Raw genomic sequence first — 20,643 nt, forward strand, 5'->3', positions numbered from 1 at the left:
CAGATGGAAGTACCTCCTCATTCAGCTTCTGGAAGAAAGGGCAACCTGATAACAACAACGGGAACGAGACTTGTGTGGCTGCAGACTTCAGCCAATCAGGAACCTGGGAGGGCTGGTCCTGTGACATAGAGAGAGCGTTCATTTGCTACGGTCCAGGTGAGTGCTAACCCGGGATTCAAACAGCTTTTACATTTAGATTCAGGCTTTATTATTATTATTTTTAAATAATTGTGTCTTCTGTCTTTTAATATCAGCAAAGAATCATATACAAAACAGAAAGTCACTTATCTAAATAGCATCCAAATATCTGGCAGGAAGTGATTTTTATCTGTTCAGGGCTTAGCCAAGCTAGCTGTTGGATGAATGGCAGTGTCTGTCTGTCAAGATGATTCCAACTCCAAATTTAGTATAATCTCAACAAACCATGGCTGTAGACTCTGTCTTGTTATAGCTTCTGTTACCCATAATTGTTTAAAGCTAAAAACCAAATTGATCTGATTCCTGTATAAGAAATGATTCACAATCAATCTGATTTGATAAAATGCTTTCAAACCCCAGTGCTGCCCAGAGTCTGAAATCAAGTCTTAGTGTAGATTATAACAGGCAATTTTCAACATAGCGGATCACAAATACAATATAAATAAATGTATTTATGTTTATTTTGTTGGACAACTTTGTAAGCATAATGAATTTCAAGGACAGCTCAGTGTAACAGATTCATCTGTTTGCCTTGTGTCAACATGTAGCATTCATGAGCTGTGACCAAACTGCAGTTTTATAGTTTTATACAAAAAAATATGTCTATGAGATCACAAAAATTGTGTTTTCAGTTATATTCACATGCAATATAAATGCAGGTAAATTTTGCTGACTTTGAGTGGATAAAGAAAATAAATTTTCTATTTTACAATTCAGGATTTTAAGTTGATGATACATTTTTCTCAAGATGTTTTTAACAGAATGAGCAAAAATCTTCCTTTATTTAGATTAAGGTTTACTTTGGCATCACATGAGAATAACACAAAAACAAGAGAAAAAAATCAGGTTGTGGAGAGTAAATGTGAACATGATGATGTGGATCATTTCCATGGAATAGTTAGTAAAGTTAGCATGCAGTGGTGATCAGCTGCAGATGATCAGTTAGTGTTGAATCTATTGTTTAAACTGATGATGAGGAATGAACAGGATGATGATTATTATCAACACAGAAATGTTTGAACTCATAAAGTTTGTTTGATTTTTACAAAGTGGTGTTTACTTCAAAGAAAGTGCTGAAAGTGAAGTTTGAGAACAAGAAGAATCTGGATCTGAATGACCCTGCTGTGATGGAGGCCATATTGAAGCAGGTAAATCAGGTTTTATACTTTTATACTAAAACTGAACAACCAAATGACTCTTAAAAGCAAATTAAAAGAAGATAAAACTTTATTCACCTTCCAGCATTAAAGAAACCGTGTGATGAGGAATCTTATAAAGAAATAGTTAGAACAACAAATACAGCTAAATAAGAAAATTTCAAAGCTATATATATATTATACACATTACATCACTTTGGTCAGATACATGACATGAGCTTTGTGCATAAGTAGAGAGTCTAGTAGACGCACTCTGAGGGAGAATTAGGATGAATCAACACAGCTTCTATCTGACACCAGAAAAATTTACAAATATAATCCAGCAATCTGAGAAAAGTATGAACAAGAGAAGAAAGTATATATGAGTCCAGTCTAACTACCAGTGCAGGATGTGATGTGTCTCTCTGTGTGTGACGACGTGGAGGAGTTTGTATCATAACTCATAGGTGTAGATATCGGGGGGATGCAGGGGGTGTCCCCCCCCCCCCCATATATTTAGAAGACATACATTTGTCCCCCTTAAATAAATATGAAAGACATCCCACTCCCCAAAACATGTACGGAAAACCAGATCTGTGTCTCCCAGGCATGGCGCCAGGATTCCAGTTTTGGATGGGACCAATTGTGGGTGGGCCTTAAATTAAAAACGTTATCAAATCCCTGTTTAACCTAATAAAAATGACTGGCTAATATACTGTTATATTATATATATTATATGTGCTTACATAATAAAGATTGTAATAGCTTGATGCTCTTTAAATATGTTGTTGCATTGTAAAAAGTTTCGGTGCAAAGGACGGACCTATCCGCGATCGCTCTCCTTGGTTCTGACTAAAAGAAGAGCGCTTTGGACTCTCCATTACCACCTACGCATCTCTCCTAACCTCAGGCCTATAGACGGTAAAAGTGGTCAGGAATCTAATATTTCCCCAAAACATAGTTTAGTTCTGCTCGTATAACATGAGGCCGAATATTTCACAATTCTTTTCAACTGTTTTAAGTTTTCAACAATATACAGATCAACAACACTGCCCGACAGTTTCAATCAATACTCGGCCACAGAACGTGTTCATTGACAACGTCATCTGTCATGTAAAACAAGACTCATGTTATTTCCTTACTTTAGTGTGATGATTCATGTTAAAAACATGTTTAACAAAAATAAATAAATCGCATTAACAAGCCCTAAAGCATTATTGACCATAACAAGAGAAAACCATGAGGGAACAACAACTTGACAACAGTAACAAGCTGTTATAGAAATAGAACTGCGCCTGCAGCTCTGTAGCGGGTTATGAATTGATTATTTTAATCCATATATCTCATATAACGACATACAGTAGGCAGATTAGCCTTCATATACCTTACTGTTATCCTCTGGCGGTCCTACACAATTAAACTCGCTAAAGAAGAAGTGACCGGATACTTTAGCAGGTTCATCCACGGAAGACCGATCCACAGGGTTATATCCATAGGGGCTATATCTTCCACTATATCCATAGGGGCATAGGGGAGGGTTATATCCATAGGGGTTATATCCATAGAGGCTATAAAGGCATTAGGGGGGTTATAGCCATAGGGGCACCAGTGCTGGTATATCCATAGGGGCATATCCAGGGGCTTATCCATAGGGGCTATATCCATAGGGGTTATATCCATAGGGGCTATATCCATAGGGGCTATATCCATAGGGGCTATATCCATAGGGGCTATATCCATAGGGGCTATATCCATAGGGGCTATATCCATAGGGCTATATCCATAGGGCTATATCCATAGGGGCTATATCCATAGGGGCTATATCCATATATCCGTATATCCATAGGGCTATATCCATAGGGTTATATCCATAGGGGTTATATTATATATCCTGCGGGCTATATCCATGGGGGCTATATCCATAGGGAGGGATCCATAGGGGTTATATCCGTGCTATATCCATAGGGTTATATTGTTATATCCATAGGGATCTCAGGGGCTATATCCTCCTATCATCTCCTGGTTATCCAGCAATTATATCCTAGGGGCTAGATCCATAGGGCTATATCCATAGGGGTTATATCCATAGGGGCTATATCCACAGGGCTTTCCAAGGGGTTATATCATCCCTAAACAACGACTGTTGCAACCTTGTCCTTTACTGGAAATGATCTTTTCACACAATGACTCTCAGATCACTGTTGGTCCTTTACTGGCTCAGATCACTGGGAGCTAGCCTAGCCTAGCCTAGCCTAGCCTAGCATACCTACAAGCTACATCTGATCCGAACCTCACTGTCTGCTGAACTTGCGAAGAAACATAAAAATAGACATGACCAGTTTTTTTTAATTGTTTTTGAAAACTAAACATTTAGACAATTTTAGCACAAATTATGAGATTATTTGCCGATTTTTAATAATTCTTCACCAAATTATAATATATTAATTCATTAATGTTTTTTGAGGAAATGTTTTGGGTGGGCCTGTTGAAAAGTGGGTGGGCCTAGGCCCGTCAGGCCCACCCATAACACCGTGTTGGTGTCTCCTTTGCACCATCGGGGAGTTAAAGAACACAACGTGTCTCTGGTGATTTTGACTGTCATGTCTTTTAAACGTTGGAGCTCATGGCTTTAACAAGGTTAACAAAAGGTACATGATTCCTAAAAAACATCCCCAAACATGTGTGATGTTTTGAATATGCGGAACGTTTTGAACAATATAGGAGAATAATAATAAAATAACAATTTCCTTTACATACATATAGACATTTGCACAATAAATTGATGCAGAATGTTTAAAACTTTCTGAAGGACGGCCCTGGTTTTAATTAGCGCCCCCCCCACCCCCTTATTTGTGTCTCAGCTGAAACAGAAGCTGAGGGCCCAGGGGCTGGACGACAACATCAAACTGAGCTGGAGGAAGCAGGCCGATGGAAAAGTCTTCCACAAGGAAGACAAGAAGACCAACAAGAGGAGGAGGAAGAGGGAGGAGCTGTAATGTTGAGTTGCTGCGTCTGTTTTCATCAGAGAAAAGTCTGGTTCTTTGCAAGCAGAAATACTAAATATATTCACAGATTCCAGCTTCTCAAACGTGAAGATTTGATGCTTTTCTTTGTTATATTTGATCATAAACTTAATATATTTGAGCTTCAGACTGTTAGAATAAATCAAGACTTTATTATTTATCTGATTTATCAGCTTTGGGGAAATATAACCGACATGTTTTACTGATTAACTGTTTCTTCTTTAAAATGTATTTTAATGAGATAAAATATCTTTCTTTGTTTGAGAGTAAAGTGTTTTTCACACGGGGAGCGACCCTTGGCCTGCGTAGTCGCGTCATGTGATGACAACGCTCCGCGAGTTAACGCCAGGCGATCAATAAGTGGTAACCATGGAGATACTGTATCCCTGCTGTACAACTGGATGAGATCAGCTGACTGTGTTCATATCACCCTAATCACAGGCAGATTTATAACACATAGTGGTAATCCTAGTCTTTCCTAACCACAGACAGTTATTGTTGATAGCTAAAGTTAGCTACATTAGCATAGTTAGCTACATTAGCATAGTCATGATTACGGATGTCTTGTGCCGATGTTCTGATAACTGTTTAGAAAATACTTTCATATTTTAGGAAACAAACAAACAGAAGAGGAAGTTGCACCACATGAAGGCCCCGACCTTGGTGTGTGTGTGTGAGTAAGATAACAGTCTTTGTTTAACTGAACTCTTCGTCTCAGATTGATCCAATGAAAGAATGCGTGGGAATTCATAAATTAGAGTCAGATTGGACAGGCCTTAGGGCCTCATTTGGACAAATTTCTTACAGCGTGGCCTTAGGAACCCAACAGTTTGGAAATATTCCTTACTTGTTGCATCACCTGTCAAACTGCCCCCCCCACCACCTACCTGCCCTCCTCTCATTGAAAATGAATGAGGAGGCGAGACCATCGCTCCCCGTGTGGAAAGGCCTTAACAAGGCGTCTGGCTGTGATGAGTCAGAATATCTCTAAATGAGTGATATAGAAGATAATCATGTGAATATATTAGTGTTGTGCTGTCACCTTATAAACAAACTCAATCTGAAGATGTTTTTACAGTTTTCAGCCGTGATCCAGAATGAAAATCTGCAGAATTGAACCGATTGTTTATCAGGTTGGAGATGTTTTATTTTAATTTGTTTAAAATCTGGGTAATATTCTGTCTGCAGATTCTGTGTGGCTCTGGTTATTAGAGATGCAAACTTTAAACATTTCCCTAAAACTTTATGTGACTGTAACATCTTCCAGACAGAAACACTAAATATATTCACAGCTTCTCAAACATGAAGATTTGATGCTTTTCTTTGTTATATTTGATCATAAACTTAATATATTTGGGCTTTAGACTGTTGTTAGAATAAAACAAGACTTTAGTATTTATCTGATTTACCGTCTGTGGGGAAATATAACCGACATGTTTTACTGATTTGATGTTTATGTTTTTCAGGTTGTGGTGGAGATATTTTAACATTAACATTATTTAGTTAGTTTAAAATATAAATTATCTTTAGTGTTGAATATTTAAAATCTATTTTCATCAGACTAAATCTCTTTCTTCATGTGAGAGTAATATTATAAAGTAATTATATGTATGATTGTTGTTCTGTCACCTAATTAGAGATGCAAACTTTAAACATTTACCTAAAGTTAGTCATGAGACTTGTTATGTGTCTGTAACATTTTCTAAACTAAAATACTAAATATTTACAGCTTCCAGCTTCTTCAACATGAAGATTTGAGGATTTTTATTTGTCACATTTGGTCATAAACTTAATATATTGTAGTAAGAAATAAAAGAGTTTTAAGAGTGAATTTGAATACAAATTGTTTTGTTCTTATTATTTTAATAAAGTTGTGAAAATGATGAACTAACAAAAAGAGTTTGAATCTTTTCTTTAACTATTTAAAACATGACTTGGTGGTTAGCAGCATGACTCAGCATTTTCTGTTTCTATTAGTTGTGTTCTTGCATTGAACAAGAAGAAACAGAAACATTCTTTAATTCATAGAAACATAAAGTGTCAAACACATGATGACTTTGTCTCTTACCTGTATTCTGTTACCAGGTGTGTCTCTAGGATGTGTGATGGTGTTATTCCTGTCTCTTACCTGTATTCTGTTACCAGGTGTGTCTCTAGGATGTGTGATGGTGTTATTCCTGTCTCTTACCTGTATTCTGTTACCAGGTGTGTCTCTAGGATGTTAGCACAGATCTGTTACCAGGTGTGCCAGCAGATGGGTTATTCCTGTCTCTTACCTGTATTCTGTTACATTATAGCCCAGGCCAGTGATTCCCAACCAGAGGAAGATAGGGACAGATTGTAGAGCAGCTCAACTCATTTACAGTTGTTCTCAGTCGCTTTGGGACATTTCTCGAGTCACTTGTGCTCAAGATAAAAGCAAGTTATCATTGTTTTGGTCAAATTTCAATGTCTTTTGTACATGTACATGTAAATCTTTCACTACTTTCAAAGTGGTTTGTTATTATTGTCTGACCTCCACAGAGTAGCAGCAGAGAGCGTGGCTGTGTGGACGTGCGCCCAGGAACATCACGTGCACTCTAAAATAGTTGACAGAAGGATAGAAACCTCCAGTGAGGAGGTATCTCGGTCTGCAGCACCTGGTCAAAATCAATATGATCATAACTCAGCTGTTTTCATATCAGAGGACAGATGATGTGGAGCTGCTTCCAAACAGAAGAGGAGACAGAGAAACAGCAGCAGCAGCAACGGTACAGGTAGGTTATTATGGGCTGGATGAAGGGCCAGCTGATAGGTAGAGACCTGCTTCCTCACACTGCACTGCCTGCTTCATCTGCAGTAAGGTCTGAATGCAGTACTTTAACTTGTAGTATTATCACAGTGTGTGTTAGTACTTTTACTGCAGTAATCTCTGCTGCAGTCTATTGCACAGGTGGTCATTGTGTGTTTTCCAGCAGAGATGATTGTCCATATGGACACCTAAGTATTATCTCCTGTGTTTTAGTGACATTGAAGATAGTGGCAAATTGACAATTATCTGCCCTGATAATTGGCCAGGCCGATAATGAGTTGACCCCTAAAGTAGATGTTCACGCTGCTTGCAGCAGTTCTTTCACCGGTTTCAGGTAACGGCACCCTACGGTACTGTCTATTTGCTGGATGGTTTCAAGGTAACGGTTGGTAGCTAACATTAGCAGATAAGCAACGTTATTGTTCATACTTTGGCTTAGTGTTTCTGACCGTAGTAGCAGTCATAGTGACTGAAAGTGTGATGTGAGATGCTAAAAATAAACTACATGCTGTTTTCAGGTAACGTTACTTTTTGACGTTCACCCCCCCAATGTTCTATTAAAGAAAAGATGGAAAATAAATATTTGTTTGTGCTGTAAAGTGGTTAGAAAAAATTAAATCGGAATCTATATATCAGTATCAGTATCGGCAGGTCAAACTCAATGAGAAATCGGAAATCGGAATCCGCCTAGATAATTGTAATCGGTGCATCTCTAGAAAACATTATACATGTGATACAAACCTTCACTGCTGTTAGCTGCCTTTTCGCTCTTCTTACGTCCTCTTTCATTGTTTTCTTTGTTGGTGAAGAGCATGTAGCCTTCTCTGTGAAATCCAACATTAGCACATCTTAGACGTCTTCAGAGTTTAAGTTAAATGCCAATACGGCTTTTTCAGCTACTGTACTCTCTATGGTTTGCAGGTTCACCCATAACTGTGTACATCGCACAAACTTTGCCCAACGTTTCTGGGAACAGATGGTTACAGAGCTTTTTACACTTGAAACTAAGTGGATACAACGCCTAATTTTTACCTCAGTATTACTAGCAGGATTGATACTTATAAGATGTGTTGCATACATTGCGTGTTGTTAAATTGTGTTGATGGGTTACAATACAAAGACAAAACGCTACATCTCACCACTGATATTGAGGCTAGCCCATCGTAATCTGCTGTACAAGAGCAAGTTCATCTGTACAAAATCTTAATATACACTACAATTTTAATGATTAAAGCAAAGTTTAATTCTCAAGAACCCTTTGATTCCTCTGCTCTCGAATCTTTGGTCATTATTTACTTTGGTTGTCAATGAAACTGGAGGTTTTCTAATGTTATGATTAGTAATCCTGCTTATTTGCAGGTTTAAAAAAGTAAGAGTTTGTAAGGACATGTTGCGTCCAATGTGCATACAACAAAGTTGGAAACAATGTCAGTAGTACTTAAAAGATTTTTTTACATGACCTCAGCAAAAACAACGTACACAGCAGTGAGGTAAGTATTAAATTCCTAATGTCAAGGTCCGACCAACCGCCTAAACAGAATGACATCAAACATGTTTTTGAGAAGATGTGCTCTTACCTAACATGCAAATAACTGTTTCCTCTGATTTCCATGAAGTCAAGTGATCCTGAACAATTAGTGAAATGATCAGAGACCTGTCTGAAGTCCCACAGTGAGGAGGACGGAGAGGAGACAAGATGGACAAACTTCTTCTGCTCATCATGGCTGCATCAGGTGAGTGTTTATTAGGTTTTATTAATGTTTATAGTCTTTTATTACACATCTATATATCCTTGTGGCTACAGAATTCTTATCAGAACAATATAACACACTTAAATTATTAGGTTATGTTTAAGTCAAGTCATGTTTAGTTACACAGCACATTTATCACTTTAAAAATGTTCCTTTCAAACAATGACTTGCCTGGGTGGCCTAGTGGTAGGGCGTGCCCCCATGTGTGGAGTCTTGAAAATGAATTATTTTTGGTATGCTAAATGCTGGGGGAATTTATTTTTCTGTTGTTCAGTCTGGTGTCAGGGTTCATGTCAGGAAAGCAAGGCTTGGACCCAGAGTTGAGGTAATTTATTAAAAAAAACAGTCTTACAAAAGGTGTCCCCCAAAAGGAAGGCAGGCAGGCACCAACAAATAAAAACCAAAAGACAAGACAGGCAACAAACTAACCAGGAAGCACAACACAGGACAAAACAACAACCAACACGAAGCACACAAGACCGAGAAAGAACAAGGACTAAATACAGAGGGTAACGAGGACTAACAAGGGACAGGTTACATAACAGCTGGAGCACATCAGGGCGGGGCAGAACAATCAAACAAGCCGGAAAACACAAGACAGGAAGTAAATCTAGACAAGAATAGGGAGGAAAACATAAACTTCAAAATAAAACAGGAAACACCAACAACAAAAACTCACAATGCTGTGTGTGTGTGTGTAAGTTAATTTTTGTGTGTGTAAATTTTTGCATACATGTGTGTGTGTGTGTATTGTGTTGGTAGGTGTGTGTGTGTGTGTGTGTGTGTGTGTCTGTCTGTGTGTGTGTGTGTGTGTGTGTGTGTGTGTGTGTGTGTGTGTGTGTGTGTGTGTGTGTGTGTGTGTGTGTGTGTGTGTGTGTGTGTGTGTGTGTGTGTGTGTGTGTGTGTGTGTGTGTGTGTGTGTGTGTGTGTGTGTGTGTGTGTGTGTGTGTGTGTGTCTGTGTGTGTGTGTGTGTGTGTGTGATGGGTGAGGGAGGGAATTGTGACCTGCATGTCTATCTCTCTCAAGCTGCACTCACACAGACGAACACACCCACACACAGACACACACACACACACCCACACACAAACACACACACACACACACACACACACACACACACACACAGATGAACACTACTAATGTGAAGTCTGGACCCTCGATAGAAAGCCTGATCAGATAGAAAGATTTATTCTCCAACGATGGTGGGATAACTATGTGTTATAATGGGATGAATGGGACACAGTGTCCCTGTGTTATAATTTGAATGGGACATGTTGGTCCCTAAGTGTCCCTGTGTTATAATGGGTTTGAATGGGACATGTTGGCCTGTGTCCCTGTGTTATAATGGGTTTCAATGGGACATTTTATTCCCTGTGTTATAATGGGTTTCAATGGGATGGTGGGATAACTATGTGTTATAATGGGTTTGAATGGGACATATTGGTCCTCAAAGTGTCCCTGTGTTATAATGGGTTTGAATGGGACATATTGGTCCTCTAAGTGTCCCTGTGTTATTATGGGTTTGAATGGACACATTGGTCAATGGGACATATTGGTCCTCTAAGTGTCCCTGTGTTATAATGGGTTTCAATGGGACATATTGGTCCTCTAAGTGTCCCTGTGTTATAATGGGTTTCAATGGGACATATTGGTCCTCTAAGTGTCCCTGTGTTATAATGGGTTTCAATGGGACATATTGGTCCTCTAAGTGTCCCTGTGTTATAATGGGTTTCAATGGGACATATTGGTCCTCTAAGTGTCCCTGTGTTATAATGGTTTCAATGGGACATATTGGTCCTCTAAGTGTCCCATTGGTCCTCTAATGTCCCTGTGTTATAATGGGTTTATGGGACAATAAATCAGTATTTTGATTAAACTGTTTATTTTTGACTTTTTATAGAAACTGAGCTTGAACTTCAAAACTTCAAGTCAAATCTCACATTCTTATAATAAATCATGTTGTCAGCAGTAACACAGACACAATTCTTAAATAGATAACAATGAAAAGGACAAACATGTCTCTAGTGAGGTACAAGGGTTAAAACAGAAGTTGAGCCAAAATGATGTCCAGTTGAGTCAGATGGTTTAACATCTGCCTCAATACAGATAAACAACATTACAGAGATAATAATAGAACAAAACAGCTGAGATGATAAACCAAAGTCAAATATAGAAATAGTTCAGGTTCAGGTTCAGGTTACTTTATTTGTAGCCGAAGGTAAACTAGGTTTACAGTCTAAGAGGCAGAACATCCTTAAAACTTTGTAGAACACCACATAACATGCAACACACAAAACATTAAAACATATAAAACAGTACATGACCACATTGACTTGTGCAGTTATATGCAGAAATTCTACAGCTAGTACATGACCAAAGTGCTTGTGCACTGTGTGCAATAATTCTACAGTTTGTTTAACAGAGTGATTGCCACTGGGACAAAACTGTTTTTATATCTTGTAGTTCTACAACCAGGGACTCTTAGCCTCCGTCCAGAGGGGGGATACTGGAATTCCCTATTCAGAGCGTGTAGGCTATCTTCTAAGATGGCCATAGCTATCCGCTGTAGTTGTTTAGCACACAGGGATGTGGGGTGCAGCTGGGACTCACCAGTCAGCTTACTTGAACATCTTACAATTTGATTCAGGTAGTTTTTGTGCTTAACTGAGACACACCCAAACCATAAAGGCATGATAAAATAATGTCATCATGGTCTTGTCTATATGAAAATGGTACAATTGTCTCAAGCATTAGGCCTATAGACGCTGTTACATACAGACAGCTTCACAATTCTCCTGGAAATGTAATTGAGAGTCAATAATTGTCCCTAGATATCTATAGGATTCTTTTTGATCCACTAGTTGACCATTTATAGTTATGGCCTCATATCCTGGAGTTTTACCAAAATCTGTGTATATATTTGTTTTGGATATGTTCAATTGAAGGTGTAACTCCCGCACCCCTGTGGTGAGCCTGGAGAAGAGAAGAGCTGACCAGACAGAGCTCCGTTCACCCTTACTCTCTGTGTCCTGTTTGTTAAAATATCCAAAATCCAGCCAACAAGATTAGCACAAAGATCAAATTGCTCAACAAGGCAGTTGGCTAAAATGTAAGGTTGAATTGTATTAAAAGAGGATGAAAAATCAATAAAAATAATTTGTGCATGGGACCCACTACACTCAAGAGCAAATGAAGCAGAGTGAGAGTGGCATCTTCTACTCCGCTGCAAAGGCAAATTGCAAATTGCATGGGATCCAATGCATGTTCAGTGATCTTTAAAATCTGTGACAATTTTTCATAATTTTTCATTAAATTGAAGTAAAAAACCACTACAGCATCCTTCCAGATTTTTGGTACATGTTGTGTCTGCAGGGATTTATTAAAAATATATTGGACTTTGTGACTCAGCTATCTTGTACATGTTTTAAACCCACAGATGTTATCAAGGTCTATGACTTTTATTAATCTTTGTACTGCTAAAGACATTTTCAACATCTTTATACTGTATGTGATGTTGAAGTGCTGATTATCCTTAAGTTTGTGTTGGAGTTCTTGGACCTCCTGGCTGAACTCAAACTTGTCAAAACGGGTATAGAAGCAGTTGAAAGCATTGGCATGCTCAGCATCAGATTTAAAACCTTCTGGATAGACATGTTTACTGTTACTCTGACTCTGGATGCCCACTATGGTTTTCATACAGGACCAGGCAGAGCCAAGGTTGTTTTCAGACATCCTTTCTTCAAGTTTAGACTTATATCTTTGTTTTGCTTTAGATATCTCAACTTTAAGCTCCTTGGTGGCTAAATGCAGATCAGAGGCAATTCCTTGCTTATGAGCCTGCCTTTTTCTGTATGCTATCTTTTATAGACCTATGGTCACCCATGGTTTATTATTAGGGTATATCTTTACTAAATACTTTACTCAATAGGAAGTTTAGAGGAACATAATTTCTTCAGTTTTGTTTCCATTTAATTGAAGGAAGTTTCTCATTGGATCAACATTTGATATAATTTAGATAATCTGAAAGCAGGCGCTGTTGGTGTAACTGAAATATAAAATTGTGTATTAATATAGTATACAATATTAAATCTGCTCTATATGTTTGTGTCCCTACAGAGCTGAGTGCTGTCTCATCAGCTGCTGGACTTCAGTACTATTTTGTTTATGACAGGAAGAACTTTACTGAAGCCCAAAGATACTGCAGAGAGAAACACACAGACCTGGTCACTGTAGACAGCATGGAGGTTATGAATAACCTGACCAACATGGCAGATTTAGACAACATGGTCTACTCCAACAACAGCTACGTGAGTTCACTTTTCTCTCTTTCATCTCAAAGTCTTTCTGACAGGAGGTTTGAAACCCTCCATAGGAACTAATTACTAAATGTAGAACAAGACAAATTACAATATTTATCTTTGAAATGTAGTAGAAGTGTTTGAGTTTAAAAGTCCCATGGCATGAAAATTTCACTTTATGAGTTTTTTTGTAACATTAATAGGCGTTCCCCCAGCCTGCCTATGGCCCCCCAGTGGCTAGAGATGGTGATAGGTGTAAACCGAGCCCTGGGTATCCTGCTCTGCCTTTGAGAAAATTAAAGCTCAGATGGACCAATCAGGAATCTTCTCTTTATGAGGTCATAAGGAGCAAGGTTACCTCCCCTTTCTCTGCTTTGCCCGCCCAGAGAATTTGGCCCCCCCATGAGAGAGAGACATGATGGCAAAGTGGCAGTTGGTCAAGGCCACACCCCCACCCTCTACCTTGCCCCCCCCTCCCCCTCTCCTCCTCAACAGCTACAGACACAGAAATGGTACATCCTAAGGAAAGCTCATTGTGGGACTGGCTCTAGTGGCTGTCATTCTGCATCAAGGCTGAATTTCAGGAAAGAGACTTCAGATACAGTATTAGGGGACCACTAAGGTCTATATAAAAGAGACTTCAGATACAGTATTGGGGGACCACTAAGGTCTATATAAAAGAGACTTCAGATACAGTATTAGGGGACCACTAAGGTCTATATAAAAGAGACTTCAGATACAGTATTGGGGGACCACTAAGGTCTATATAAAAGAGACTTCAGATACAGTATTAGGGGACCACTAAGGTCTATATAAAAGAGACTTCAGATACAGTATTAGGGGACCACTAAGGTCTATATAAAAGAGACTTCAGATACAGTATTAGGGGACCACTAAGGTCTATATAAAAGAGACTTCAGATACAGTATTAGGAGACTACTAAGTTCTATATAAAAGAGACTTCAGATACAGTATTAGGGGACCACTAAGTTCTATATAAAAGAGACTTCAGATACAGTATTAGGGGACCACTAAGGTCTATATAAAAGAGACTTCAGATAAAGTATTAGGGGACCACTAAGGTCTATATAAAAGAGACTTCAGATACAGTATTAGGGGACCACTAAGGTCTATATAAAAGAGACTTCAGATACAGTATTAGGGGACCACTAAGGTCTATATAAAAGAGACTTCAGATACAGTATTAGGGGACCACTAAGGTCTATATAAAAGAGACTTCAGATACAGTATTAGGGGACCACTAAGGTCTATATAAAGAGACTTCAGATACAGTATTAGGGGACCACTAAGGTCTATATAAAAGAGACTTCAGATACAGTATTAGGGGACCACTAAGGTCTATATAAAAGAGACTTCAGATACAGTATTAGGGGACCACTAAGGTCTATATAAAAGAGACTTCAGATACAGTATTAGGGGACCACTAAGGTCTATATAAAAGAGACTTCAGATACAGTATCAGGGGACCACTAAGGTCTATATAAAAGAGACTTCAGATACAGTATTAGGGGACCACTAAGGTCTATATAGAAGCATCCAAAGAGCACCATGTCATGGGACCTTTAACCTTCATCAGACAGTAGCCGAGTTTCTATCCACACGTTTTCATGTGAATTAAGTGATACTGAATAAAAACTTCAAAAATAGTAAAATTTTTTATTGACTCAAAGTGTATACGTTGATTTCATCTGATTTCTATATATATATATATATATATATATATATATATATATATATATATATACTGTATACACTATGGGTGGTACGGTTCATTAAAAAACATCCAAACCGTTCGGTCCGCTTGTCTCGGTTCGGTGTTTGTGTGCCGCACAGTTCGACGCATGCGCAATGTGGCCTCGTGCTCCGTATGTGACCTCAGAGCGTGTTTCCCTTTCGCGCGAAAGAAGAGGTTCATTTCAGTTCATTTCATTTTTTATTTATTAAACAGGAAAAGATTAAAGACAATCGGGCCTGACTCAGTGTAAAACTGATTTTCAGCAGGTTCCTGCTCTGCAGAACATAAACACCACATACACAACAAAGGTGGTGGACAAGTTACCAACAAAACGTACAACGAAAGACCGTGCACAACATTTCAGGCCGTTCTGCCAACCTGTCGACATTTTAACATCAATGTACGCTGTAACGTGTTTTCACTCGATGAAGCGGCTGCAGTTTAGATCCTGTCGGGTCTCTGCAGCGGGCGGGGTTGCTCAGTTCTCCCCGCAACTGACACGCGCACACACACACACACACACACACACACACAAACACACAAACACACACACACACACACACACACACACACACACACACACACACACACACACACACACACACACACACACACACACACACACACACACACACACACACACACACACACACACACACACACACACACACACACACACACACACACACACACACACACACACACACACACACACACACACACACACACACACACACACACACACACACACACACACACACACACACACACACACACACACACACACACACACACACACACACACACACACACACACACACACACACACACACACACACACACACACACACACACACACACACACACACACACACAAACACACACACACACACACACACAACACACACACACACACACACACACACACACACACACACACACACACACACACACACACACACACACACACACACACACACACACACACACACACACACACACACACACACACACACACACACACACACACACACACACACACACACACACACACACACACACACACACACACACACACACACACACACACACACACACACACACACACACACACACACACACACACACACACACACACACACACACACACACACACACACACACACACACACACGGTGGATGTGGGAAAAAACGGGCCTGGATGCGGGCCTGACAGCTATGGTTCTTATTGTAAGTACAATGATAAGTCCACACAGCAGCGACAACGCGCCACTGCGCACACACGGGGTTTCCGGTGGACTCCGCTCCCTGCGACCGTGCATTTGCGCGGCACTCAGACGCCGCAAATTGTCACCAATGAAAAGGGAACTCCCCGCCGAGTTCAACGATACCTCACACAAGTCTCTACGTCATACGGTTCATTAGCTGTGAAAAGGGGCGTGGCTAATGCATAGGGGGCGGGCCAAACCATCACCAATGAAGAAGGAAGTCTCTGCTGAGTTCAATGATACCTCACACAAGACTCTACCTTAGATGGTTCAGCATTTATTAAAGGGGGCGTGGTTAAGCATAGGTGGCGGGTCAAAAAATCACCAAAGAAGAAAGAAGTCTCTGCTGAGCTCAATGACACCTCACACAAGACTCTACCTTAAACTGTTCAAAAGTGATGAAAGGGGGCGTGGCCTGATTAAGTGGGCGTGGTCATAGTATAGGGGGCGGATCAGTATCACATGTAGACCACACATTATAAGTTTCATGTAAATCGGATAATGTTTGTCATATAAGGTGCATTTCCTGTTTACCGTGGGGGGCGCTATGACCAAAAGTCAATTTTGGCCTGTAGGTGTCCTCAGGCCTGGACCTTTGTCAATTGTGAGAAATTTCGGGCAGATGCGACAACGTACACTCAAGTTACAACAACTTCTTTGTTCATCGCTAAACACTCAAAATGGCCGCCACGCCACGCCCACACCGTCTGACGAAAAGTTTTTCTTTTAATAACTTTTCATCGTTAAGGTGTTGGGATGGTACAGACCAAGTTTGAAGTCCATCGGATGAAATCTCTAGGAGGAGTTTGTTAATGTATAGCACCTTGACTTTTAGTCCTACTTCCTGTTGCCACTAGTGGGCGCTATGACTTTAAGTAAATATCGGCCTTTATTTGTCCTCAGGGTTGGACTCTTATGAATCCTGAAAAGTTTCGAGGTAATCAGACAACGTACACTCGAGTTACACCCACTTCCTGTTTTGGGGGAAATGCACAAAATGGCCCCCGCCCGCCGGCCACGCCCCCTATGACGAAAAGTTTTTCTTTTAACAAATTTTCATCTTTAACGTCTTAAGATGGCACAGACCGAGTTTGAAGTTGATCGGATGAAATCTCTAGGAGGAGTTCGTTAAAAGTATCGACATGTGGAAATGGCCAAAATCACTAATTTCGAACATTTAATTAAAAATGGCGGACTTCCTGTTGGGTTTAGGGTATGGCTCTAATGAAGGTTTTGTACATCTTGACATGTTACATATGTGTACCAAGTTTTTGAGTCTGTTAAACGACTGCAGGGGCTCAATTTTCTTAACTTTCTAGGGGGGGCATTTAGCCATTTTTTAAAGCCCTATTCCCGAAACCCTTAAAATACGAAAAATTTTCACCAGATTTGAAAAAAAGACGGAGCTTTAAGAGTTCCTCTCTTTTTCTTTTAAAGGATAGGCTACATTTTTGTAAGAGCTACTGAAGTTGGCAGTTTGATAAAGTTATTAGTGCCCGAGCGCCGACAGCGCCGAAGGCCCTATTGAAACTGAAGGAATTATTATTATTTTCCCGTCAAATGAATCGCCTTTTTGAGGGGCTTAATATATTCAAAAACTCACCAAATTTGACCGGTCACAAAAATGGCTCGTCCCCTAGAAAGTTAAGAAAATTGAGCCCCTGCAGGTGTCCTTAGGCGTAGACTTGTCAAACTTGGTACACATATGTAACATGTCAAGATGTACAAAAACCTTCATTAGAGCCATACCCTAAACCCAACAGGAAGTCCGCCATTTTTAATTTAATGTTCGAAATTAGTGCGATTTTGGCCATTTAATGTTTTCATTTTAACGAACTCCTTAGAGATTTCATCCGATCAACTTCAAACTCGGTCTGTGCCATCTTAAGACGTTAAAGATGAAAAGTTGTTAAAATAAAAACTATTAGTCATACTTCCTGTGGCCACTGGTGGGCGGCCATTTTATGCCCCGTAAAAACAGGAAGTGGGTGTAACTCAGGAGTGGACGTTGTCCGATTACCTGAAAACTTTTCAGGATTCATAAGAGTCCAACCCTGAGGACAAATAAAGACCGATATTTACTTAAAGTCATAGCGCCCCTAATGGCAACAGGAAGTAGGCCGAAAAGTTTTTATTTTAACAACTTTTCATCGAACTCATCTTAGAGATTTCATCCGATGGACTTCAAACTTGGTCGGATGAAATCCTAGGACCTTAACGATAAAAAAGTTATTAAAAGAAAAACTTTTCTTCGAACATTTAATTCAAAATGGCGGACGGACATTTTGGGTTTAGTGATATGTTGTTTCTAATGAAGGTTTTTGTCATCTTGACATGTTACATATTGACAAGGGTCCAGGCCTGAGGACACCTACAGGACAAAATTGACTTTTGGTCAGAGCTGGCAACAGGAAATGCTGCCTTATATGACAAACATCATCCGATTTACATGAAACTCAGAATGTGTGGTCTACATGTGATACTGAGCCGCCCCCTATAATATGACCACGCCCACGTACTCAGGCCACGCCCCCTTTCATACCATTTGAACTGTTTAAGGTATACCTTTGTGTGAGGTGTCATTGAACTCAGCACAGACTTCCTTTGTAATTGGTGATGGTTTGACCCGCCCCCTAAGCTTTAGCCACGCCCCCCTTTCATAACATTTGAACCGTTTAAGGTATACCCTTGTGTGAGGTGTCATTGAACTCAGCACACACTTCCTTCTTCATTGGTGATGGTTTGGCCTGCCCCCTATGTTTAAGCCACGCCCCCTTTCATAACTAATGATCCGTTTAATGTAGACCCTTGTGTGAGGTGTCATTGAACTCAGCAGAGACTTCATTCTTCATTGGTGATGGTTTGGCACATCCCCTATGTTCAAGCCACGCCCCCTTTCATACATGCTGACCCATCTAAGGTAGAGTCTTGTGTGAGGTATCATTGAACTCAGCAGAGACTTCCTTTTTAATTGGTGATGGTTTGACCTGCCCCCTATGCTTTAGACACGCCCCTTTTCACAGCTAATGAACCATATGACGCTGAGTCTTCTGTGATGTATCGTTGAACTCGGCAGGGAGTTCCCTTTTCCGAGGCGCGAGGGCCCATCCATTGCTGCTCACAGCTTTAATTTCAATTGATATTCTGTAATATTTCAATCATCATTTTAGCATTTTAGCATCATGTTAAAAAGGCACATAAGTTCATGTAGATGGCAATACACATTTTGCTTTTTTTTTGCCAAATAAATGAAAAGCTTGTTGAAATCATCATGTCTTCCCTCTTGCTGTATCACAATCTCAGCAAGCTTTCCTCAGAGATGGTCCCAATAATGGGCTTAAAGTCAAGTCAAATTCAGTTTGTGCATGATTACATGTTTTAACAATATAATTATTTAATACTGTATCCTACATTGTGGATTATTAAGCTATATACCATATGCTGAAGTATATTTCTGGAGTGTTAAACATTAAAAGAAAAAATAACAAGAACCGTACAGAACCGAAAACCGTGACCCTAAAACCGAACCTAGTATACACTACTGGTCAAAAGTTTTAGAACACCCCAAATCTTTTTGTTTTTTATTGAAATTTTAGCAGTTCAAGTCCAATGAATAGCTTGAATAGGTACAAAGGTAAGTGGTGAACTGCCTGAGGCTAAAAAAAAGTAAGGTTACCCAAAACTGAAAAATAATGTACATTTCAGTATTTTACAAAAAGGCCTTTTTCAGGGAACAAGAAATGGGTAAACAACGTAAAGCTGTTCTGCAGCAATGAAGGTTGATCAAGCTTTAAAAGTTGGTGCTACCAATTCCTACAGGTGTTCCATCTGGTCTGGATTACTTACAACCCCCTCTGTATAAAAGTATTGTTGGAACACACTGTAGTACCATACCCTGGTGAGCATTATTTGAACAATATTGTACTGCAGAAAGTAGTGTGTTGCTATAAAAATGGCGGGAAAAAGACAATTAACAATGGAAGAGAGACAGACCATCATAACACAATTGCGAAGAAAGTCAATGTGTCAGTGAGTACAGTATTCTTCACCATCAAAAGACACTTAGAAACTGGGGGAAACTCTGACAGGAAGAGGTCTGGCAGACCCAAAGCCACAACAGAATCAGAAGACAAGTTTCTGAGAGTCAACAGCTTGTGTGATAGGCGGCTCACAGGACAACAGCTCCAAGCACAGCTTAATAGTGGTCGTAATAAGAAGTCAAAGTTTCAACTGGAAAGAGAAGACTTGGAGCTGCAGGTTTGATAGGTCGAGTTGCAGCAAGAAAGCCATTGCTAAGACGTCAGAATAAGAAAAAGAAGCTTGCCTGGGCCAAGACACATCGTCAATGGAATTTAAATCTTCGGTTCATCACGCAGGATTTTTGTATGCCGTCGAGTAGGTGAAAGGATGGTTCCTCAGTA

General features: G+C 39.7%; 1 protein-coding gene across 1 annotated transcript in view; it reads left to right on the forward strand.

Moving 5' to 3' along the window:
- The first annotated feature begins 6,934 nt into the window (after positions 1-6,934).
- LOC114558610 (secretory phospholipase A2 receptor-like) overlaps positions 6,935-20,643 on the forward strand; it is a 37,000-nt gene continuing 23,291 nt past the window's right edge. Inside the window, exons 1-3 of the mRNA XM_028582674.1 lie at positions 6,935-7,113; positions 8,765-8,881; positions 13,017-13,207. Coding sequence (XP_028438475.1) covers positions 8,845-8,881; positions 13,017-13,207 — 228 coding nt within the window. The 5' untranslated portion in view covers positions 6,935-7,113; positions 8,765-8,844. The remainder of the gene's footprint in view (positions 7,114-8,764; positions 8,882-13,016; positions 13,208-20,643) is intronic.

This window comes from Perca flavescens, chromosome 7 (genome assembly GCF_004354835.1).
Source record: "Perca flavescens isolate YP-PL-M2 chromosome 7, PFLA_1.0, whole genome shotgun sequence".
Taxonomy (NCBI): domain Eukaryota; kingdom Metazoa; phylum Chordata; class Actinopteri; order Perciformes; family Percidae; genus Perca; species Perca flavescens.